At 40.4% G+C, this 25,627-nt stretch overlaps 1 protein-coding gene across 1 annotated transcript in view; it reads right to left on the reverse strand.

Moving 5' to 3' along the window:
* Positions 1-10,273: 10,273 nt before the first annotated feature.
* Positions 10,274-25,627, reverse strand: part of LOC137147116 (glypican-5-like) — a 532,878-nt gene continuing 517,524 nt past the window's right edge. The window contains exon 9 of the mRNA XM_067538902.1: positions 10,274-18,599. Within this exon, the coding sequence (XP_067395003.1) occupies positions 18,397-18,599 (203 nt within the window). The 3' untranslated portion in view covers positions 10,274-18,396. The remainder of the gene's footprint in view (positions 18,600-25,627) is intronic.

Consider the following 25,627-nt stretch of genomic DNA (forward strand, 5'->3'; position numbering starts at 1 on the left):
AAGATACCTTGGAGTCTAGGAGTTTGGCAGGGTTCAAAATAAGTGGACACTTCTATATGGCAAATCAGAACACTATTCTGATATAAATATAAACCACCACACACAAACCTTCTCATTGTTCAATGCTTAAGACAACATCCAACACACTGGGGTAGAAAGAAACATCCTCAGGACATCACCCACCCCTAATGAGTTTTTCACCTTCCTCCAAAGCATCTGGTACTGGGTTACTGTCAGGGAGAGGTTACTTTGACTAACAAACAGACTAGCTAACCTAGCTCAGAGGTAAGTGGGACACCAGGAGGAGGGTGCAACAGGGGAGGCCTCCTGAATTGCACTGAGAAAGTAGGGCAATCGGCCAGTTATCTCAAGTGCCTATACACAAATGCAAGAAGCCTCAGAAACAAGCAGGAGGAATTTGAAGACCTGGCACAGTCAAGGAACTATGATATGGTTGGAATAACCGAGCCTTGGTGGGGTAAGTCACAACTGGAGCACTGTCATGGATGGGTATAAACTGTTCAGGAAGGACAGGCAGGAGTGAAAGGGTGGAGGAGTTGCACTGTATATAAGGGAGCACTATGATTGCTCTGAGCTCCAGTATGAAACTGGAGATAAGCCAGTTGAGTCTCTCTGGGTTAAGCTTAGAAGCAAGAACAAAAAAGGTGATGTTGTGGTGGGTGTCTGTTATAGACCACCAGATCAGGAGGATGAGGTAGATGAGGCTTTCTTCAGTCAGCTAAGGAAAGTTTCCAGTTCACAAGACCTGGTTCTCATGGGAGACTTCAATCACCCTGACATCTGCTGGAAGAGCAATACAGCAGAGCACAGACAATCCAGGAAGTTTTTGGAGAGTGTTGCAGACAACTTCCTGGTGCAAGTGCTCGAGCAACCAACTAGGGGCTGTGCTCCTCTTGACCTGCTGCTCATAAACAGGGAAGATTTGGTAGGGGAAGTACAAGTGGGTGGCAACCGAGGCAGCAGTGACCATGAGATGGTCGAGTTCAGGATCCTGACAAAAGGAAGAAAGGAGAACAGCAGGATACAGACCATGGACTTCAGAAAAGCAGACTTTAACTCCCTCAGGGAGCTGATGGGCAGGATCCCCTGGGAGGCTAATACGAGGGGGAAAGAAATCCAAGAGGTCTGGCTGTATTTTAAAGAAACCTTATGGAGGGTGCAGAAAGAATAGCAAATATGGTAGGTGCCCAGCTTGACTTAACAAAGAAGTCTTTGGGGAGCTTAAGCACAAAAAAGCAGCTTACGAGAAGTGGAAGCTTGGTCAGATGACTAGAGAGGATTATAAAAATACTGCTAAAAAATGCAGGAATGAAATCAGGAAGGCCAAAGCGCAAGTGGAGTTGCAGCTAGCAAGGGACATGAAGGGAAACAAGAAGGGTTTCTATAGGTATGTTACCAACAAGAGGAAGATTAGGGAAAGTGTGGGCTTCTTACAGAATGGGGGAGGCAACCTAGTGGCAGAGGATGTGGAGAAAGCTGAAGTACTCAATGCCTTTTTTGCCTCTGTCTTCACAGACAAGGTCAGCTCTGAGACTACTGCACTGGGGAGCACCGAAGAGGGAGGAGGTGAACATCCCTCAGTGCTGAAGGAACAGGTCCAGGACTATTTAGAAAGATTGGACATACACAATTCCATGGGGCCAGATGCAATGCATCCAAGGGTGCTGAGGGAGTTGGCTGAGGTGATTTCAGAGCCATTGGCTATTATCTTTGAAAACTAGTGGCAATTGGGGGAGGTCCCTGATGACTGGAAAAAGGCAAACCGTGCCCATCTTCAAGAAAGGGAAGAAAGAAGATCCAGGGAACTACAGACCAGTCAGCCTCACCTCAATCTCTGGAAAAACCATGGAGCAGGTCCTCAAGGAATCCATTTTAAGGCACTTGGAAGAGAGGAAGGTGATCAGGAACACTCAACATGGATTCACCAAGGGAAAGTCATGCCTGACCAACCAGATTGCCTTCTATGAAGAGGTGACTGGCTCAATGGATGTGGGAAAACAGTGGATGTGATATACCTTGACTGTAGCACAGCTTTTGATACAGTCTCCCACAGTATTCTTATCAGCAAGGTAAAGTAGTATGGGTTGGATGAATGGACTATAAAATGGAGAGAGAGAGCTGGCTAGATCAGGGTCAATGGGTAGTGATCAGTGGCTCCATGTCTAGCTGGTAGCTGGTCACAAGTGGAGTGCCCCAGGGGTCAGAGCTGGGGCCGGTTTTGTTCAACATCTTCATTAATGATCTGGAGGATGGGTTAGATTGCACCCTCAGCAAGTTTGCAGATGACACTAAGCTAGGGGGAGTGGTAGATAGGATACAGAGTGACCTAGACAAATTGGAGGATTGGGCCAAAAGAAATCCGATGAGCTTCAACAAGGACAAGTGCAGAGTCCTGCACTGAGGATGGAAGAATCCCATGCACAGCTACAGACTGGGGACCGACTGTCTAGGCAGCACTTATGCAGAAAAGGACCTGGGGGTTCCTGTGGATAAGAAGCTGGATATGATTCAGCAGTGTGCCCTGGTTGCCAAGAAGGCTAATAGCATATTGGGCTGCATTAGCAGGAGCATTGCCAGCAGATCGAGGGAAGTGATTATTCCCCTCTATTCGGCATTGGTGAGGCCGCATTTGCAGTATTGTGTCCAGTTTTGGGCCCCCCACTACAAAAAGGATGGGGACAAGTTGGAGAGAGAGTCCAGCAGAGGGCAACAATAATGATTAGGTGGCTGGAGCACAAGATTTGAGGAGAGGCTGAGGGAACTAGGTTTGTTTAGTCTGCAAAAGAGAAGAATGAGGGGGGATTTGATAGCAGCCTTTAACTACCTGAAAGGAGGTTCCAGGGAGGAAGGAGCTAGGCTGTTCTCAACAGTAGTAGGTGACAGAACAAGGAGCAATGGTCTCAAATTGCAGTGGGGGAGGTCTAGGTTGGATATTAGGAAAAAGTTTTTCACTAGGAGGGTGGTGAAGCACTGGAATGGGTTACCTAGGGAGGTGGTGGAATCTCCATCTTTAGAAGTTTTTAAGCTGCAGCTTGACAAAGCCCTTGCTGGGATTATTTAACTGAGGTTAGTCCTGCTTTTAGCAGGGGGTTGGACTAGATGACCTCCTGAGGTCCCTTCGAACTCTAATCTTCTATGGGCCACTGATCTGACTGGGAATGTCATGACTATATTACTTCTCTCTACGGATGGGCAGCTAATTCTGAGTAACGTTTTGCTTTATTTAGTCCCATTTGTGTAATTATGGTTTTTAGTTTAAGGATTTTTCTTTTAAAAACTTTGATTTTTTTAAGATAAACAGTGAAAGACATGCATTCATTTCCACATACAAAGATGCAGTCTGGAATGCCTAACAAGAACATTGGTCCAAGTAGATTCATAACACGGAATGACAGGTCAGTGACCTCTGCTCACAAGGTAACAAGAAGCTGTGTCCTATAGAATCATTAAAGCAAAACCCCTTAAAGTCATTTTTATAATTGTTGCCTTCCTCTTCATGAGCTGTGAATTAAGTCCCATCATAGCCAGCCCAGGGTCAGAATGCAGCTGCCAGTGACAATATCACAGCCTCATGTCCTAGCTAGACTCCTACCTAATGACTGGGGATTCTAGGAGAAAGATAACTTTTTCCTGCTGCTGATGAGAAGAAGTCTGCTAGCCAGGGAATACAGGCTCAAATGTTCAGAAGTGACCCATAATTTAGGTGTCTTGATTTTTGGGTGCTGTCACAGGTGTCATCTCACACACCCGCTTCACCCCCCATGGAGTATGAGGAGACACTGTACTCACCCAACCTCCAGTCCTCAGCATCCTGGTAGTCATCAGCACAGGGAAATATAGCCCTCTTCTGAGTCCCACAACAGGAGTCTGCCCCTTCCAGGGCTTTCAGAGGTCCAACAAACTGAGGCAAGCCTGGAGCTGGCTGGCCTCCTTTCCTTCAAGGGGCCTTGGGGCAGGCTGTAGGTCAGCTCCAGGCCCACAGACATGTCACTAGTTAGAGCTGCAATGCAACAGTTCAGAGTCCAGCCTACATTCCCCTCAGGGGGTTGAGACAGGCAGCAGTCATGCCAACCACCCCTCTGCTCAGCCACACTCTTCTCAGGGAATAGTAGTCTATTCTTCCCCCAGGGCTGCAGCTAACTGAGTGCCTCATTCCCCCTTTTAGGCCCTTCCTCCAGGCCTGCTACACCTTGCAGCTGTGGAAGGGTGGGGCTGCTTGAGCCCATGGCAGTTCATTACACCTGACCTGGCCGGTGCAGGGTTTGTACACAGGGTCACAGGTGCCCAACTTGAGACATCTTTTAAAGGGCTTGATTTACGCTTGGCTAGACTCAAAAAATCATGGACGCTACAGGACACTGGATTTATGGTTTATGACAGCAATCTGTAACCCACTAACAACCCCCCACCCATCTGCTGCCTTCTCCCATATGACTGGAGAGTTGTTTAACGGCCCACTTCACATTGAATGGTCCTGTGAAATATGTGTGAACTACTTATGCTAAACCATCTGTTCCACCTTGTATTTAGCTGTGACACTTTGAGTAACTTTCCCAGACCCAATGAAGAGCGCTGTGGAAGCTTGTCTCTCTCTCACCAACAGAAGTTGGTCCAGTAAAATATATTACCTCGCCTGCCTGGTCTCTCTAATATCCTGGGACTGACAGGGCTACAACAACACTGCATTCTTAGTTTCTTTTGAACTTTTAGTGCATAATCTTTTAGGAAGGAAACATATGCTCTGCAGAGCAGTTTTTTTTCAATCCAGTCATAGTGGCTTGAAGCAGACGGTACTTGGTTCAGATCAGGCTGTTGGACTATGCTTAGTGGATTGATCTATCTATCATCACTCCAGAAGGAGCACTGAGATCCTTCGTGAGTGTGTGGGGGACTGTGCCTACTATGCCAGTCATTTTGTGAGATGCAGTTTATACCCTGCGCTGTGTCAATCCTGCTCTGTTGACTGGTGTGGAGATAGCAAGTCCCTTTTATCTACCTATCAGGAGGACAAGAAACAAAGCAATCCTTGCATTCCCTGCAGCACACAGTGGTATCTGGCTGTTACGTGCACTGTGCATGGGGAGGGGGGAATGCCATGACTTTTAAGCTTGAGGGAGTCAAGCTAGGAGTGTTATAGAATCATAGAAAGGTAGGAAGGGACCTCGACAGATCTTCTGGTCTAGTTCCCTGCACTGAAGCAGGACTAAGAATTATGCAGTTTGAGGATATGTTAAACATTTTCTTCCACTGCTCACCACCTCAGAGTAGAGTCCTAGACCCTCTCCTATGTTTGCCAATACCAGTGAAGGTTTCCCAGTAAAAGCCATCTCCTAGGGAGTATTCTTGCTTTCTGCTGTGAACTCATTTATTTAACTCAGCAAATTTGATCACCAGTTATTGCACTAGGAAAGTGTTTGGCATGTTTCAGTTGATTGTCTGGGCTAATTACTTGTCCCCCTGCTATGCCAATTAGTGTCACAGAGAAACCCTGAATCACAGAAGAAATAATTCCAATCCTGGTCAGAAAATAGTCTTGAAACCTCTCCCCTCTACATCAGTTCTGTATTCTCAGCATTCAGATGAGATCACAGTATCCCAACCACCTATTTAAGTTAGAGAGGGTAGCTTGCCCCTCATACTTTATATCTGAAGTTTGATATTCCCTATTCAGCAGCAGAAGGGTTCCCTAATTTGCTTCTGCAGTGGGGGCACTGATTTTCCTATTCCATGATGAAATGGAGTATGTGAAAAGGGCATTGCTTGGAAGCATTGTTTGCCTTATTCCTGTGGCTGTGCTGCTGGCTGGTATTTAGGTAAGAATGAAAACTATTTAACATTCTTATTTTGCCCTAGTTTGGGGGGGTGGATGGCAGCATTAAGGAGAAGTGGAACAAATATTTTCCAGCTACACATCTATGACCGCTGCCTATGCCAGGTTGTGTTTTATTATTATTTTTTTAATTTTCTAGTCTGTGAAAAGGGGATATTACAACTTACTTACATATCTGTTGCTGAGGACATAACATGTAGAGGACGTTAGAAAGTCAACATTTGCCAACCCAGTTACCACTGAGATTTCGTGTTTGGAGTACAAGTAGTCAGCCACCCGTGGATAGTAACTTGGCACATGCTGATTCTTTAATTCAGTCTATTTTCAGATAGTAACTATGGTCAATATTATTCCCCCTTTACAAGTAGGAGAACAGAGGCTCAGAGAAGTTAATGAACTTGTCTGAACACAGTGCTCTATTAATTTATGCACAGACAAGGAAGCTGGACATGAGTGCCGACTGTGATCTGACACTAATTTATGTAACATTGATGAGAGTACGACGCTCTGAAATCCATTTTCCCAGCCAAACAATGAACTGCGGTCACTTCTCTAAGGTTGGTTACTTTCTCCACATGTGGAGTCACCACTGTAATTTTCTTTGTATTTCAATAAATGCTATAATGTAATTGATGCACTAAAAGTGGTTCAAGAGCTTTACATTGAGTTTAAGATGGAACCAAGAAATGAAAGAATTAAGATGACTGACTGCTAGGTAAATCGACTGGAGGTAAAAACTGTGATCAATTAGTCATGCAGGTGGGAAGGAGCTTGTGCTTTGGCAGACACAGCAGAACTGCTACCATTCATACAGGTACCTTGTAACACTTTCTGGTGGCACACAGTGGAAGGAAGTGATGTGGCATGTTCGTGTAGCAGGGGAGCTAGTGATTAATAGGTGTGTAGAAATCCACATTTTAATCCAACAAGATTAGGATACTTTCTGGTTGTGCAGATCTGAATTGCTCTATAATAAAATATTAATTTTCAACACGGAAAATCTGACTGCTTCAGATTGGGAAAATGGAGGCCAACTCCTTAGCATTTTGTGTAACAAAATAAAGAGAGCAGACTCCTGGAGCTATCTTGCTGCTTCGGAACTGGGAATGTCATTCAACTCTCCATTGAGTTCTGGGCTGTCTGAAGAAGGCCCCCCTTTTCTACAGGATTATTGTAATGCTGTGCGGTCTCTAAGACACTAGAGCCCATCTGCTTCTGCGTGCAGGTGATTCAGACTGGGCCTGAACATCAGTGTGGGAAGTGCAGGTCCCATGGTATCATCACCAGTGCAGCACTGCAGGGATTGGGGATGGCAACTCACTGGGATACTCTCACCCGCCACCCCATCGTTCACATCAAATGTGTTGTTGACAATAGTATTTTGCCATGTGTTACTGTTGCCATTGGAATTCAAAACCTTCCTATTTGTGTCCTCTACAGTTAACTTTGAGTCACCCTTGTGAGCCAATAAATGTAAATAAAATCAGTCTCTGCGCATGGAAGCAGAAAGTATTTTGCATTTGTCCTTTGGGAGGGTAGGAGACAATTTTTGGTTTCCAAGTCATTAGGATGTGATGAGCATTCTTTCCAAAGGGACTATTTCCTTCAGGGTGTAAAGCTGGCAAGCAGAATTTGAAGGACAACCTTTGTCCAGTAAAAAAGCCAGACCGCTCCTCTTGATTATTTGTCCTAATTCTGGTGAGGCCCGTCACTGCGTCTAGGGCCGAACTACAGTGGAATCACCAGGGTGAGTGAGGCCATGCAGCCACCTTTTGGGGTGGGATTTCCTGCACAAAAATGTGTGTATGAAACATCCAGACATGTCCTAGAGCAAAACGTCTATATTCTGTTTAAAAAGGACTTATCTGGGCCCATGCAAGGACTCCTAGCAAAGGCATCACACTGTTCATACAGTGCTACAATCATTTCTGCCACTGGGATAGCAGGCGGGCATGTTACTCTGTAGACTTGGGACCAGCATTTGGAAGAAACCCCTTAGCCTTCTGACCACACTTGCAAGGGCATTGTATATTTTGGGGGAAAATGAGAATCGAATCAAGAGCGAATCGGGCTTTAAAATAACTTTCCTATCGTGAAATGTAAAGGGAAATATATATTTTAATGTAATTAGGGGGGAAAAAAAGTCCTTTTTGAAGTGAAGTAAGGCTGGACTTCAGAATGAGGCAGTTCTACAGATTTAGACACCTACTTAACTGGAGGATGCATGTGAGAGCTTTTAAATTAAAAGGCCTTTTACCAACCAGTGTTTCAGAGAACAAGCCATCTTTTTCCCTCAGCAGAGGCATAGCCGCTAATACCTATGGAGATGGGTCAAAAACATTCAGCTCAGCAAAGACCACGCTGTGTGGACTGTGAGCTTTTACATTTACTGCCGGACTTAGAATGGGGAGCATTTTTAACTGAAAATGGCTGGTGGCAAGGGATAATTTAAGAGCCACAGCTAAAAGCACCTTAGAATGGAAAAGCAGTCTGAGTAAGACCAAAGACTTGGGCTGATAGGAGGAGGAAAGTAATTATACAGTAACTGGAGCACAAAAGTGTGTTGTGGTTCACTGGTCTGTTCTGCCATACAACCCATTTGAGAATTACTACAAGAGAAAGCATGGAGCTATTAAAATAAAGGTAAATAGAATCATAGAGACGTAGGACTGGAAGGGACCTCAAGAGGTCATCTAGTCTAGGCCCCTGCATTTATGGCAGGACTCAGTATTATCTAGACCACCCTGACATGTCTTTGTCCAACCTGCTCTTAAAAAATCTCCAGTGATGGAGAGTCCACAACCTCCCTAGGTAATTTATTCTAGTCTTTAATTACCCTGACAGTTAGGAAGTTTTTCCTAACGTCCTACCTAGACCACCGTTTTCTTCTTGTCCTATCCTCAGAGGTTAAGGAAAACAAATTTGTCCTCCTCGTGACAACTTTTTATATACTTGAAAACTGTTACGTCCCCTATCAGTCTTCTACAGACGAAACAAACCCATTTTTTTCACACTTCCCTCATTAGTCATGTTTTCTAATATTTTTTTGTTGCTTTTCTCTGGACTTTCTCCAATTTTCCACATCTTTCCTGAAATGTGGAGCCCAGAACTGGACACAATATTCCAGTTGTGGCCTAATCAGCATGGAGTAGAGTGGAAAATTTATTTCTTGTGTCTTGTTTACAATACTCCTGCTAATGCATCCCAGAATGAGGTTTACTATTTTTGCAACAGTTGTTACACTGTTAACTCATATTTAGCTTGTCATCCACTATAACCCCCACATCCCCTTCCCCATTACGCCTTTGTAGGAAGTCCTTTCCCATTTTGTATGTGTGAAACTGATTGTTCCTTCCTAAGTGGAGTCATTTATTGAATTTCATCCTATTTACTTCAGACCATTTCTTCAGTTTGTCCAGGTCATTTTGAATTTTAATCCTATCCTCCAAAGCACTTGCAACCCCTCTGAGCTTGGTATCGTCCACAAACTTTATAAGTGTCCTCTCCACGCCATTGTCTAAATCATTGATGAAGCTAATGAGCAGAGCTGGACCCAGAACTGAAATAAATTAAACAGATTTCATGTCTAGCCAGTTACTTTGACAAAAGAAGAGTGAGGCTGTTCTGACATGGGGGTAAAAAGCAGCTCATTAAAGGAATTTAAAACTATATTCCAAAATGGGAGTGTCTGCCTTTGTCATCTCTTGAGCGGCAAAGCAATGACTGAGGCATATTAATAATAGTCAACCTCCTGGTGGGAAACATTTAGGATTGGTTTCATTTTCCAAGGAGGAGAGAGAGCAAAGTCCATTAGTGCCTACTGGTGACAACACTAAACCCAACGTGGGATGTTTCTAATCTCTGCACATACAATGGTTGATAGTAGGATAGGATAGGACAAGAGCTTGGTCCGAGCAAAAATATTTCAAAAACCTCAGTCTGGTCTTTGGCAAAGGACACAGATATTCCGAGGTCCATCTTTTTGCCCAGGTGAATGAACAGGTTGGGCCTGGTAGAGGCGATTGTTTATGGGGCAATGGAGGTTTGGTGAAAAAAGTCCTGCTTATTCATTACGATAGAGCTTTACTGGAGTTTTCCTGGGAGGTTGCTGCCAGTTTTGTGTTATGTTAAAGAATAGCAGTTGGGCACCTGTACATCACTTTAGTGGTATAAATGGCAAGAAAGAGAAAATTGCTGTATACCAAAGAAAATGGTCATTTCTTAACTCTGGGTATGTTTACACTACAGTCAGAACAGCATTATAGGCAATTGCAAGCAAACGTGATCAGAGTTTACTCGCGTATGCCTACATGGACTACAGTCATGTCACCTGACTGCAGTGTAGCCGTTCCCTAAGGCTGACCAGGGGGCTTCCTCAGCAGTCCTAAAGTTCTCTCTCGATCATTCAAAGCACAATATGAAAAGGTTAAAATCCTTTTATTTTAGCTTTTATCAGTTCTGTAACGTACAATAAAGGTGTTGAAAAGTATCCAGAAAAAAAGTTACAAAAGATTCTAACGGAGGACACAAGTTCCTGTTGTGGATTATTTATTTTTATTACCATTCACATTTCACTGTCCTTTACAAATCACACCATTTATTACAATTTCTCAAAGTACTCTTGTTGATTACAGTTAAGCCAATGGTTCTGGACTGCTTTTTAAAAACTTTATCAGGTTCAATACTGAAAACAAACTGAAGAAAGTTGATGAGTTTAATTCAATAAAATACAAGCAAAAATTTTAAAAATAAAACAAGTGCTCGGCTGATATGAATAGTTGTTAGGGTTTGAATATAGCGTAGGGCCAAAACAATCTACTTTGGAGCTTAAAATACACACAATACAATTAATATAAAATAAAAATGTAAATGGTCTATTAGTTTCCATAAAGTAAGGAGAACTAAAGAAGACCAAGAGACCATAAACTAATTATTTAAAGGCCTAAATGACAAAGCAGGAATTTTTATTGCAACTTCTACTCCTGATGTATTGTAAACATTCATACTATATTAGTTTTGATACATTAAAGTACAGTAAATACAATAAATGGTTGTATATTGCAGGTTTAGTATACTGGTTTCTATTTTTTATTCTAGTGTTGTCCCATATAATAAATGAGGTACAATAAATGTTTGATATAGTATTGCTGCTACAATAGCCTTTTCCAGTAAACATTTGGAAAGTAGTTTTGGAACATGTTAAATCCATTGTTCATCACTAACATGAAATTCCAAAAGTTCCAGTAAAATTATTGTTTTTATTTCCAATTAGATAACAAGAAAAGTCTTATTAATGTTTCTCCAGGGTACTGCTTACGAAACTTGTCTAAGTGTTTTGCCCACAGATGTTTCATCATCCATAGGGCATGAGCAATCTCACCACTCCTTTCAAAAACAGAAAATAGCCCATGTATGGTCATTCCCTTTCATGCCAAGTGGGCAGAATTTGACTCAGTTTTGAATTAAAATGAAATCCTTCCCAAAATGCAGTCGTCTTTCGGGCCAAATTCTGATCTCAGTTTGTACCAGTGTAAATCACTGTAGCCAGTGGAATATATGTCAAAGAGATGCAGTGACCCCAGATCCTGTTTGACTCCTCACTAAGCTTGGAGGACCAGGTAGTATCAGTTTCCAAAAATGCCTTTTTTTACCTCCAGTTTGCTAGGAAAATTTGTCTTTTTGCCCCAGATGAAGAGCTGGCCACAGTGATCTGTACTTTTGTTACCTCCAGGCTAGATTACTATAACCAGGCTGCATAACTGTAACTCCTTGTACCTGTAGTTGATGTAAAGATACACAGGCTCCAAGTGGTACAGAATGCAGGTACCCACCATCTCCATGGCTTAGGCGACATGGAGCTTGTGAGCACATCAGGCCTTGGTCTTCATTTTCAAAGCAATAATAGCAAGCCCCAGCTGCATGAAAGATCAGATTTTTATCCGTGACCACCATGCTTCTATGGGACAATGCAGGTCACAAGGCCCAGGAGGAAGTATATAAGAGCTGGGGACAATGCATTCTTTGTCAAGTAGATCTGGCTATGGAACAATCTTCCAGAGGAGATCAAGCAAATCCAGTCTAACCATCTTTAGGAAATGCTGCAAAACCTTCCACTTTGAGAGAACCTTTCCACCATATGTGATGCTCCCAATATGAATACCTGCCTCTACCTACTCCAAACAGAGTTTTAACCCCAAAAAGGAATGAGTATCAGAGACTCGATGGGCTTGTCTACAAGGGGTCACTTAGGAAAGTTAATCCGAATTAACTAAGGTGTGAATTTAAAGTGATTAGTTAAACTGCATTAGGAGCCTGTGTGGACACTCTCATTCAGAAATAAAGTGACCTTAATTCAGGTTAGCTTCTAAACTAGGGTTTAATGCAGTACAACTAATCCATTTTAAATTCACACTGTTAGATAAATCAGATTAATTTTCCTAAGTACCCTCATGTGGCTATGGTTATTGATTGTATGGGCAAGGCGCTCACTGGTGATGGATGGCAGTATAAAACCCTAAAATAGACATGTTATCAATTAAGTTACTTTGGATTTCCATAATATAAGTAAGATCAGAATTGTGCCTGAAATAAGATTCTGCTCTTTGGGAAGGATTTAATGTTCTTGATCCAGAACCTTTGCCAGAGTAAACTGGCATAGCTACACTGAAGCCAATGGAGCTATGTCCATTTACAATGGGAATCTGGCCTCTTGCTACCAGTCGGCCTCACAAACGCATGGAAAAGCCTCAGAACCTCTCTGCTACCATGACATTTATGAAATAAGTAAATCAAATGCCATTCTTGCTGGAAAGCTTGTCTCAAATCTCCTTTCTTGACAGACCAAGTGATCTTCCTCAATATACTGCACATTTAAATAGAAAATATATCTAGCTAAAAATGTATATTGCTTAAACAGTCTGATCGAATATGCACAAATTTAACATCATATCCTTGACACTCCAGTATAGCAACACTTTTGATATAGTCTCTGATCAGCAGAACTTCCTAACATGGATATGCAGATACAGAATTCCATTAGGAGACATGTTCTTGATGTCTCATTGCTTTCTTTTTCATTACTGAATAAAGCAGGCTATAAATCCGATCTACAACAATGAATTATGGAAAAGAAGTATCTGACTAATTCCATTTTTAAAGTGCATGAAAAATGTCAGTACCTATTCTAGGTATTGGAGCCTAAAAGCCTATCATGTAAACCCAAAAGATACATGAAAACATAGTGTTCTACTTAGCAGAAAAGTAATTTTACAAGCGTATATTTGCAAGGAATTTACAAAACTAGCAATATATTACTGGTCAAATGTCCATATCTTGTAGAGTAATTCAGTCAGGTACTAATTAGGTGCATAGAAAGTTGCACCTAATTAGTGCACATTGTGGAAAAATTATATATCCCCCTGTAACAGATAAAGTGAATAAATGTTAATTGCTCATACTATGCAACACATGATTGTTTTAAAAATGGTGTTAAATTAGATGCTACTATTATAATTACAAAGGATTGGGCAATACACTAAAGATTAACTATAATAAAAAAGTGCAACTATAGAATTGTGCAAGGCAGTACTAATGCATTTTGCACAGATAGGACAATATTAGCAGTTGATACTTGCTATCTAATGAAGTATTTTCTGTATTGCATAAAAAGCACCAATAGATTTCAATTAGAATGTATGCCCATACATTCATGAATATCACACTGCTTTAGATTAACACTGGCGCTAAAAGGTCAATAAAGCCCAGGATTTTCAATACTGTACCACTGTATGGACTTGATACTAATCTCAGTTGCAAGGGTGCAGCACAAAAATGTGGCTCATCTGCTGTATCCTGCAGTCACTTCTCATAACTGTAGTGACATTGGGAAGGATTCTGAACTTTTCAGGAGATTAACTATTCAATCTAAAATTATCATGGTGGCAGGTGTGGGGTTTTTTGTTTGTTTCTGTTTTTGACTGAGGCATGTCACAGCTATCAAGCCAACTTTTGATCCGTCTTTCACATCTCATTCATAGACATGCCATGTGCCACTAAAAGCAATGACCCTAAGAACACAATGTTGCAATAGACACTGTGTGGCTCAAGCATATAGTATTGCTAGGTTATTTGAAATTTCAACAATGATATTGTGAGAGACGATGGCAAATGTACTATACGAAAGATGGTATTTCTGGTTTGGACAGAGTGAAATCTGCCCATGTGCATAGAGGATGAGCAAAGGTTTATGCACTGCTTGAGTTCTATTTGAGCAGTGCATAGGCCTCCAGGGGCTCTCTGTAAAAGGGTGAAATTTCACTCACACATTAATTATGCTGTTTGGATTCTGTAATTTCAGCTGAACTCTGCTTATCGCTGAGACCATTCCTATCAGTACCACACTTAAACACCTGCTTAAGTTCTACTGATGTGAATGGGGCTGACTTAAAGTTAAGCATGTGCTGTGCTAAATAAGGGCTTGCTGAATCAGGGTTACAATGCTTATATCAGTTAAAATGAGGCTCTATAAACATCCAGGAGGGAAATGACAAAGAAACCCATTCTAGATTGGAGAATCAAATCAAGATACATGGTTACAATATATTGCATGTAGACACACACATGGCTATGTGTTAATGACAGACCAGATTTGGAAAGAGATGGAAACCCACAGCCAGATCCCAATACACAGATCTTCTGAAAAAAATGGGGTGGTACATAACTATTGTTGTGCTGCCCTTACAGATCTCTGACAGGTACTATTTGTACCTCTAAAGATTTATTACTGAGCAAGAGCTCAGCTAGGAGTCCTAAATTTCTCTGTGCAATGACACAATAGCTTGTGTACTTGAAACTAGGTCTCACTGTAGCAATATATAGTCTAGAAATTATGAGCCAGGTGCTGGGGTGCAATAAATCGCACAGAGTACAAGTTATGGCATATGAACTTCAAGTTGCCTTAATATGCACCCTTGCAATCTCCAAATCCTGCTGCAGCTGTTTGCAGAGCCTCGATCCCTGTGCCAAGTTACCTTTAGGCTGCTCTCACTTCAGCAGGGCTTCAATAGCCCCAGGGAGGTTGAAAACACAACTGTGGATCAGCATGGCATCAAGGCATCTCATTCACACACCATTTCCTCCAATCACGCCAACTTTTCTCTCTGCCAGGAGAAAGAATATCATACAAACCTCTCTGTTCGCTCAATGCTATCAGGAACTTCACCCTTATACTGGGATGAACCTCACTAACTGGAACATAACCCTTACATTGGGGTGACTCTCCCTGGCCCAGGATAGACTAGTGGTATAGTGCAAAGTGGCTACACCACATGGGCCAGTTTCACTCTATAAGTTAAGAAGTACGCATCACTACTGAAAAAACTCCAACAAAACAAACAAAACCCACTGCAGACTCATTTTAACCCACAAATGCAAGAGTTCTCTATGTGTCAGTCTTTGCATTCACAACTACCAGATATTGCAAAATACTAAAAATCGATCGTATCAAAACAACAAACATAAAAAAGCAATGGCTAAATAAAACTCATAATTGCTTGGGAAAACTATCAAAATGCTTTTGCCTGGGTGTGTTACTTTAGGATGAGCTAGCACAGTGTAGGTCAAATGTGAGGCTAGAATATTTTAATCATTCAGATTCAGGATGTCCTCTGCTTTAAAATACATTTATGTTACATCTCATTTTTTGTCTGAAAAGATATACTCCCTGTGTTGGATATGGTCAGTTGTTTTTGCCTTAGGATGTGAATTTGATACCTAATGAAGAATATTTCTCAACTCAACTCACCCATGAAGAAAAATGCTTCATAATGTGTTGGATACAGTGCCCTATTATATCTTTAAAGCTGCACTACATTTCTGATGTACATTACGAATGTGTTACACTCTCTATGGGCAGGTTATTCCATAACTGCTTACTGCAGGATTTCTTCTACCTTCCTCTGAAGTACTGGCACTGGCCATGCTTGGTTATATGATACTAGGCTGGATGGATTGCTGTTGTCTGATTTAATAGCACAGTGCCTCTGACAGTGCAATTCTCAAAAAACACACTTTAGTACATTGTGGATGTTCAAACTCTCTCACAGACTTGAAGTTGAACATCTGGAATTTGGGAGAGCCAATTTCAAAGCACAGATACCTAAATCTGTATTTTGGCACCTAAATACACATTTGAGATACTCAAGTGCTGATATACTCACCTACATATTGATTTTAGGTTCCATAGTGTGAAAGTGCTGACTGAACAGCCAGATCCTCTGCTGGTGTAAATTTGTGAATTACTTCAAAAGAGGTTTGCTGATTTACACCACCTGAGGATCTCACCGTAGGGGTCTAAGTCAGCACTTGGTGCCTATTATTCATATTTAGGTGCCTGGTCACAGGTACAGCTGGCTAATGGCAGGCATCCCATCTGGTCTTGTGAAACTATAAAGAATTATGAAGTCTCTTCAAGGTATAAAAGGAACAACTTGCATAAATCCCCATGTAAATGTACACTTTTCTAAATGGAGGCAAGGGCCGTAAAAATGTGCGTAAATGGCTGGTGCTGTTCACTCACTGTATCAGTGAACTCTGAAAAATTGTATGACAGCAACTTTCATACTATGTTTGCAAAATTCATCCTCATTAATACGATGTGAACTTGCTACTTAATGGTATTAACAAGTTGAAAAGTCAGAAATCTAACACTAAACGTTTCACAATAATAGGAACATCTTATTCATTTTTGTCTTGGTGGTGTCAGATTGTTTTCCCCACATTAAAAGAACTGGAATGCTACTCTGGCCACTTTCAGTTTAGATAAGCATCCCATCCCCACAACTACATTCGTATGCTTTTGCTTATACAGTGATGCACTTACACGTTTTTAAAGATCAAATGCAAATATGTCAAAACCCCTTCTCTGCAAATATAAAGCTAATTAGTAATTTTTGCTAACATCACATGAACACACACACAAGTACAACAAGATCCTGCCCCCCTATTCTATAGTGTCAGACCCAGAAATTGGTTGATCCGATATAGGGTTGGTCTCTTGAATCAGTCAGTGCTTGTGTAAATCTAAGTGCTGAAAGGGCTGTTTTAGTCCCCACTTACCAAAAAAAAAAAATTAAAAATTAAAAATGTTTTTATATTAATTTTTGTAAAATGGTACATCATAATGATCATAATAGTCTGTAACATAAAAATGGACATGAATCGGTTATGAAATTAAGTAAATACGATAACAATCCCAATGCTTCATATATTTATCATGAATCACTGTACTCATACAATACCGCATGTGTATATTTCAATGGAACTATAAATACTGTTGTCAGAAAATACACATATTATTTCTCAACCCATCTAATGCTATCATAGTACCTTTCCAGGATAGTTCTTAAAACGCATCAGTTTCCTTGATTTAAATAAAAAACTCTCATCACGATAAAATGAAGATGTTGACTCTGTCTGATATAGAAAATCAAAGTGAGAAATAACTGAGAATATTGTTTTAGATTTCAGATTGCTTTACATTTACTTCTACGGTGATAGCACAATTTAAAACATAATTAAATAATAAACGGTTTATGAAACATATTGTACTGTAGAGGTCTACAATTCATGGAAACCACTTTTTGGGTAAGAGGAATCCAAACGTTTCTCTCTGACACTTAGATGGAAACTTTAAGTCAGTTCCTCTCCAACTGGAAGCATGTAAAATATGTTTGAACAAAGTTAGCTTTTTTCATATATAACTGAATTCAGCTGATTAAAACATTATAATGTTTACTTATGTTTCCCTTTGTCAGACATTCATCCAATAAGCTTCGAGCATATAGTAATGAAGTTTTATGGGGCAGGGAAACTCATTGTCTATATGCCTCAGTAAAACTCAGTGTTTCTAATAAAAAAATGTAAATGGCAACTATAGTTACATTACAGACATACTATATGCTTTTTATATTGTGTCCTACAGTCTAAACAGTAAGAGCGAAAACAAGAGGGTCAAACATGCTCCTATCTTCTTGGCCACTTAGGAACTTTATGAAACTAGTTGAGAATACTTCACTTAACATGGTTCACTACTGTAGACGTAGATTCACTAGAGAAACAACATAGGTATTAGCTTGCACCTGAAGACTGATCATACATTTGAACTTATCGGAAGAATCCAACAAACAGAAACAAGCAGTCAGATTACCCAGTGAGTAAAGTAAAAAAAAAAATGCCAACAGGGTAATTTACAATTTTAGTGTTAATTATTTCTACTCCAATAACTTAAGCTACTTCAATCCCCATCATCACTCACTTTATATCTTGAGTGGATAAAATATTATCAGGGACCCTCTTCAGACACAGTGTAAGTGCTGACACTCACTGTCAGCCAATCTCAGCCTTTTTAAATTTTTTTTATTTAGCATTCATTCTAACATACCGTATAATATTAGAGGGCCATTTAACTTTGTTTTCTGTTGGGTAAGGCTGTAGTTATAAATGACAATGGACAGAAATTCTTGGACAGTTACTGCAATACCATGCAGCTACGACAGGAAGTACCACAAAATCGCTAATGCTGTTACAATGAAAAGCGAGGAACTTGAGGCTAGCTTGCCCACATTTCCAGCTACATTGTGTTTAGAAGGTGACTTGGTTGTGGTTGTGGTGGCTGTGGTGGCAATCTTTTTCACAGTTGGTTTTGCTTCATTCCTATCTTCCGCGTAGACCTTCTTTTCTTTGAGTACATCTGACCAAAAAAAAAAAGAAGAACATGACAATTGTCCATCTTAAAGGAAGGCTTAGTATAATGTCTATTACTAGAATACCTTTTGAAGTAAGCACTGTAACTTGTATCACAGGTGCCCTATCTGAGTGTGTACTGAGGCTACAAGTATGTATAGCAGAGCTGGTCGAAACTCAGCAGCAGCCTGGGAACTGCCCTGGAGTTGGGGTCCCCCCACCGCAGAGTTGAGAGCCTAGAGGCCCTGAGAGCCCTTGCTTTAGCCATGGCTTCCAGGGCTGCCAGCCTTCTTTTTGCACAGCAGGGAGCCTGGAAGCCTTGAGAGCCTGCACTCACGGGCAGGAAATTAGGCCCATTTCCAACACAATTTTGTCTCAGTGGAAGTTCATTGAATCTGAGATTTTTTCCCCACAAAACACTTCTGTTGTGATGAATCTGCATTTTCCAACCAAAAAAAATTGGAAAATTCCCAAACAGCTCTGATATACAGTATGTTCTTGTGAAAGGCTCTAAAACTTTGTTTCCTTTCTACTGTCCTCATCCAACTTCACAATGTCAACTGCAATGGGATCTAGCCATAGGCCAATGGTGTTTTTTCCCTGTGGTACTGGATTAGCCATTGACGGCACTATGTAAGATCAATAACGTTTTTAATGATAATGTTAGGGGTCAGGTGTGGTTTTGTAAGGGGCACTGTGTTGTGCTGTCCCAGGAGCAGACTGACTCACTCACTGTCTGTGTCCTGGTTTCCCTTTGTTCTCTGGGGTCTGGGAATGAAAATCAGCACCATCCCAATTACCTGATGCATTCTATGTCCTTCTGACATGCTGGTTCAGCTGTGTTGGCCAGCGTGATATTAGATGGAGCCTAGTCTCTGGCTATTTCCCTAACCCTTTCTGTCCATTTTAAATGGGTGGGAGATTTAGCAGCCTGACATAAGCTGCTTTCTCCCCGTTGATCTACCCGCTGAATGAGTAGCTGACACAGGGAAATCAGGGGATGTCTTACCTCCCTTGGCTCCCCATTTCGGTGTACAATCTGGCTCAACGAGGAAAAATGAGTAAGAAAGTAAACATGAAAATATCTTTTTTTCCCCAAGGCTGAACCTGACCCAATCTCTTGAATGGTAAATGCAAATCAAGTCAACTTGAAACCATTTTCTTCTTGCTTGGAACTTGTTAAAAATCATTCCATTAGTAGATTCTGACACGAAATGTGGACTTTTAAAACAATGAGATGACTAATGAGGGTAGTTTTGGAAAGTCCAAGTAAATGAAGACATCTCCTTGTGTGTGGTACTGAAATCCTATTGCCCTTGTGCTCTTTCATAAGCACTGTTAGAAAAATTACTATTTCATCCAACACTGGGTGCAATTCATTTTAAAACATCCAAGTGTTTAGCAAAAACCAAAATAGTTTATTAATTAGCGGCCATTGTTCACATCCATACGTTGTGAAAATAAAGAATGCAATGCATATTTGCACAGAGAGCAAAGGCATACATTTGTAAGACAAATTAAGCAACAATCCTATTTTAAGATAACAACTCTGAATTATAGAAGCAAATTTTTGGAAAAGATTCCAGAAATGTAAATGCAATCTGACATCATTGTTCTGCAAGTCTAGTTTTGAACAACCATCAATAAAATCACTTCATAATAAAAATGAGCTATCGTATTGGAAAATACACATTGTTTTTTCACCCATCTAAACTGTAAAATAAAATGCAATGCATTCCTCCATCTGTCCCAGAATATCAACATTAATTTGGGAGGAACTAATAATTTCTAGAACTGAAATAAGGCTGAATGTAGGGAGAGGATGCTGGCAGGTATTCAGTGGAAACAGATTAGCCTCTCCAGCTGCTCTCACATTTCCACTACAGAGAATATAGTGATAGTTTCTTTTCAATAACTTTGTGGTAGAGTTCATAGAAGGAGGGAAAAACATGTGATAAACATTTAAAAAACATCAGTATTCTGAGAACACTTAAGGAAAAATAGTCAACTTTCAGATTGTCATTAAAGTAAATTAAGAATAAATCACTGAAATAGGTGTGTTCTGACAGTGCTTAGCTTCCCCTTCCATCACTGTCAATCTCCTTTTCAACTGTGGTAAAGGCAGCATTTCTCTAGTGCCTCTTATATCATCCCAGCCTGCTGACTTCAGCTCTTGTGGGCCAGTTGATTAAATTAAGACCTCACTGAGCAAATCTATTCCCCTCTTTCACTTGGCCATGTCCAGCATTGTAACTTGATTGGCCTCTATAAATCAGGCAGACTGAACTGTATTAATTCATTTATTTTTTTGATATTGACTTAACCAAAAATCTAAGATAAGATTTAATGCTATCAGTGAGGCTGTTGGTTTTTAAAAGCCTTTCTCTCAGCAGTGACTGCTTAATGCACTACACAGCAAGCGCTAAATAATACATTAGCAAATTCTGCCTTTAACATTTCCAGGGGAAGGACTAACATTTTAATTCTCTCTCTCTGCTTTTATAGCAAAGGATATTCTCTGATGCCATTCACAGCCATTTCTAATTTGGGGTTTAACTGTGCAAAACTGGTATTTTAAGATGCAAAGGACCTACTGTGGTTTAAATTCTTTTTCAAACATGTATTTACTTTTTATTCTACAAATTTAACTCTTGTAAGTATTTAACATTTTATTGCACTTAGATGGGCGTTCCTGTTGCTGACTCATGTGCTTTGGTTTTGAGATTTGGAGGAAAATGAGTTTCTCTCTTTAATCTCCATCTCAGAATTGAATCTAGTTATGTTTAGTTTAGTACTGCAATTCAAATGGGAAAGTATAGTGGTTGTGCTTGAAAATGTGTCAATGTTACCACTGGCTAAAAAACCCCATCTTGGACTGCCAAGCTCAAACTTTCAAAAACCAAGAGTCAAGGCCTCCAAAATCATGAGATTTCTTTTTAAAATAAACTTTGGATTCTTTTTACATTATTCTTCTGGTTTTTCAGACTTTCAGGTTCATGTTTTCAAGCTTTTCTCCACAACCATGACTTTTTAAAAAATGAAAGCTTAGATTCTCATGTAATCACATGGCTCCAGGAGCTAGGGCTTGCCAAACATCATGAGAATTGTGATAAAATTGAGAGAATTGACAACACTGAATCTTGATGTTATGTTATGTTACGTTCTGTTTATTATTATAATATTTTTAGTAACTTCACTTTATTTACTATAGGGAATATCTGTGAAGTGCAGTATTAGGAAAGACAGCTTGTAAGCTCTGTGGAGCAGGACCATCTTTTTGTTCTGTGTTTGTACAGCACCTAGCACAATGTGGTCCTAGTCCAGGCCTGGGCTCCAGGTCCAATCACAATACAAATAATACTGAACTAATGTTATCTAAGGCAAAATTTTAAAGTTTTAAAATTAAGTGACCACTGCACATGAACAGGAGGATTTCAGTAGTTCCAGCTTTCATGGGGTAATCTTTAGAGAGGATGAAACGTATTGACAGCAGCACTAGGATAGCAAGGTGAATTTCAGTGTTTTACTTTCTTTTGGGATTATTTATTGTGAATAATCTGATTGGTTAGTCAGATATGCTCCCCTTTCTGTTGGTAAATTATCTGAACACATTGTGATTTTCACTAATTTGTTACTCAATTAGTATGTTTTATGAACAAATTGGAGCTCGGAGTTATTTATTCAGGGGAGACCACCCCCCCCCAAGAAAGACCATGAAGGAACATAAAAGGACAGTGGAGAACAGGAATGAGAGTATGGCATGTGAAGCCCAGCAGAGAAACCCAGGAGGATGGGAATGGAGTAGTTGCCCTGAAATATGGCTAGGAAGACATCATTGAAGACATTGGCAAGAACAGTTTCAGTATCATAGCAAAAAGAGAATGAGTAAATTTAAGGAACAAGGGAAAGGAAGGGGCTGGAAGTGGGGCAAGTGAGGAACTTTGGTGGTAGTGGTGGTGATATGGCAGAGGAGGTGACAAGTGGTAGGAGGGAAAAAGGAAGAGATGGGAAATCTTGGTAGAACTTCGGCAAACACTGTGATGTCAGCAAGATGTTACACAGAAAGAGATAGGTGCAAGAACAGGGGAGGATTCCAGGAAGGAGTATGATCTGAGGGTGGGAAAGTAATGTTGTTTGGCCAGGAAGATGGGAGAACTGGAGGAAGAGAGAACTAAATTATGGTAGAGGAAGATTGTGTAGTCATGGAACCAGGAACTGAGGAAGCAGAACCTGGGGGCAAGCCAGAGCTGGATGTTTGTGAAATGGGTTTTGTGGTGAAAGAGGCTAAAAGTCAAGAGTGGAGAGACTCTGTGTGCCTGTCTTCCCTCTAATTGTAATGTGTTTATTCATTTTGTTGGAAAAAGTCAGGATTTTAAAAACACTCTTACTTTCTTCCTGGGTGACCATCTTCCACTTTGATTAAGTGTTTGAATGTGAATATAGGAATCTAGGGCAGATGTGCTTATTTGTACAGACTTTTGGGGGGCATGGGGGAGTGGGTGGGCATGAATTCCTGTGTTTACACAAATAAGAACTCCTCCCCAACATTAAATGATTACACAAGAGTTGGTGGAAAGGTGAAAGAAAGTGTATGAGCATGGTCAGATCAAATCCCAATTCTGATCTTGTGAAAATACTTGTGAACAATTTCCCAGCATTCAGCCAGCTCATCTGCTTTGCACATCGTAAACGTTTAACGTATGCAAGTGTATTTATTTCTACTTTTTCAAATGTTTATTGAGAATGAGGCCAAATATATCAAAATAATATATAAAAGCTCAATCCATGTTAGCTGTTTACAGATTCTTTGCCTTTTCACCAAAATTCACTGAATTAATTTTATTGACGTGAAGCATAATATATATATTTTTTCAATTTACTTCTCCATATACTTGCATCTGAAGAATTCCAAATAAAATCTAATCATTCCTTTATAAACAGTAGCAGTTTCCAGAGATATTTGGTGTTACTTCATCCCCCTTCCCTTCCAAACGTTGTATCCAATCACACATCAGAGAATACTCTCATGGCTTAAGGTTGACAACTGACAAAGCACTAAGGATGTTAAATGTCTACTTTAAAACATAACCAGTCATTGGCAACTAATTAGTTGCATTAGTCCATCCAAATGAAGACTTCATTCAAAATTTTAACATAAAATAATAAACAGTAGAGAGATGTATATTCATGTTCCTAAATGTGCCTTTAAGGAAGACAGGCTTTGCAAAATCTGTCATCCCTAATCTGATTGAACTATTGGGTATAACGGATTTGAAAGAGCATTTGCAAAGAAGACTCATGCCAAGAACATATGGCTAAGTCTTTGCATTGCAGAATTTACTCATGTTATCTACACTCGAGTTACTCCTCTCAAGTTAGCTTTGCTGGAGTAAGAGCAGTCACACTGCAAAATGATACTTGAACTGCTGTGTCCACATGGACGCTGCTCTCACTTGTGAGAGGTGCTAAGACTTCTGGGGGCCCATCCCATGGTTCTTTGCACTGCAGTAAATTGAGCTGCTCTAGGATTTCTTTCCCAGTGAACAGTGGGAGAATTTGTCTGTCCTTTCTGGACACACAAGGAGAATTGTGGGAAGGCAGTGGAGGACTAGAGGTCCTCAAATGGCACTAACCTGGATTCCCCCTGCAGAGTGCTCATGTTAGCAGCTAAGAGTGCTCACGCAAGCTTTAGCTTATACCCCCATATACCAATTGAGGGTTTTTGTGTGTTGCTGGGACTCAAATTATCTCTGCAAAGAAGGCAAACCCTATGATTTCCTTGGATAAGTACAAAAAGGAAAGTTCATGATTTGTTCATAAGAATTTCAACAAAGTTGCACACAGATATGATTTCCTTCACATAACACCTAGCCTGCAATATGTGCAACCCAGTGGCTAACAGAAAAAGAGAACAGATTGTGAAACACCTGTTTGTAAAAAGCTAAGCACAGTGGAGTGGACCCCTACCGTTTCTTGCTGGAGAACAGAAATACATTAACAGGTGACAGTGCTTAACTACGACTGAGATATTGTTTACATTTTATTTTGCCTTTCATAAATCAGCAGTTAAAGTAAGTCATCAGGTGAGCTACAACTCAAGAAAAGGTCGCTGCTAAAACAAGCTCATGAGTCCAGATATTAGAACAGGAATGTTAAGGTCTTACCTCTTTTCCAGGAAAAGGAGTGGTGTGCATACAGAATCTGGATGGTCAGTGATAACCTGGCACTGTCAAAGCCTAATTACACTACCAAGATAGAGATGAACAGTAGAGGAATTTCAGATGTTATCATAGACCTTTGCTCAAGTCACAGCCAGGTGATTCTGATTAATTGCAAAGTTCTATTTCCAGATCAGATGCGAATTTTGTTACAGTTCTGATGATCAAACCTAATAATTTGTTGGCAGATCCTCAGAGAAACCATAAGACAGGGACAATCATTATATTTACTATGCTGGCCGTGTTGTAAAACTGCCAGAGAGACTGAAACGTTAAGATTTGTTATGAATATTCAAACATTAAGTTATTAAATATTTGGCAAAAGATAAATTCAAGTCTATGTTAATACTAATCAACAGTGAACTTGATATGGTTTTTTTTCTTCTGTAAGCAAGGGATGTGACATTATGGGAAGTCAGCAGGTAACACTATTGCAGATGTTCTTGCTAGTTCCATTTCTCAGGTAGATCTTGAAGAAATGGCTATGGCCTGCTTTTTTTTTTTTTTTTTTTTTTTTTTTTTTTTAAGAAACTGACTATTCTAACAGATCTTGAACCTCATTCTTAGGTTCTAGCTGCTGCCTACAGCAAGCAAGTGTGGCACATTCACATACACTAGGGTGGTCAAAAATGTTTAAGTGTGGAAAATATAATTAAAAACTGAGTTAACTTGTTTAGGGCTTATTATGGTAAAACAGTAATACACAGCTGTGCTGGGTCAGATCTTGGACCCTGCTTTGCTCTCAAGAGGCACAAAGCAGCCCATAAAAACAGTTTAAATGGCTAATGGAGAATTCTCTTTGCCTGGGGTGTTAATC

The sequence above is a fragment of the Emydura macquarii genome, unplaced genomic scaffold (assembly GCF_026122565.2).
Source record: "Emydura macquarii macquarii isolate MOO-44397 ecotype Brisbane River unplaced genomic scaffold, CSIRO-AGI_Emac_v2 contig_499, whole genome shotgun sequence".
Lineage (NCBI taxonomy): Eukaryota > Metazoa > Chordata > Testudines > Chelidae > Emydura > Emydura macquarii.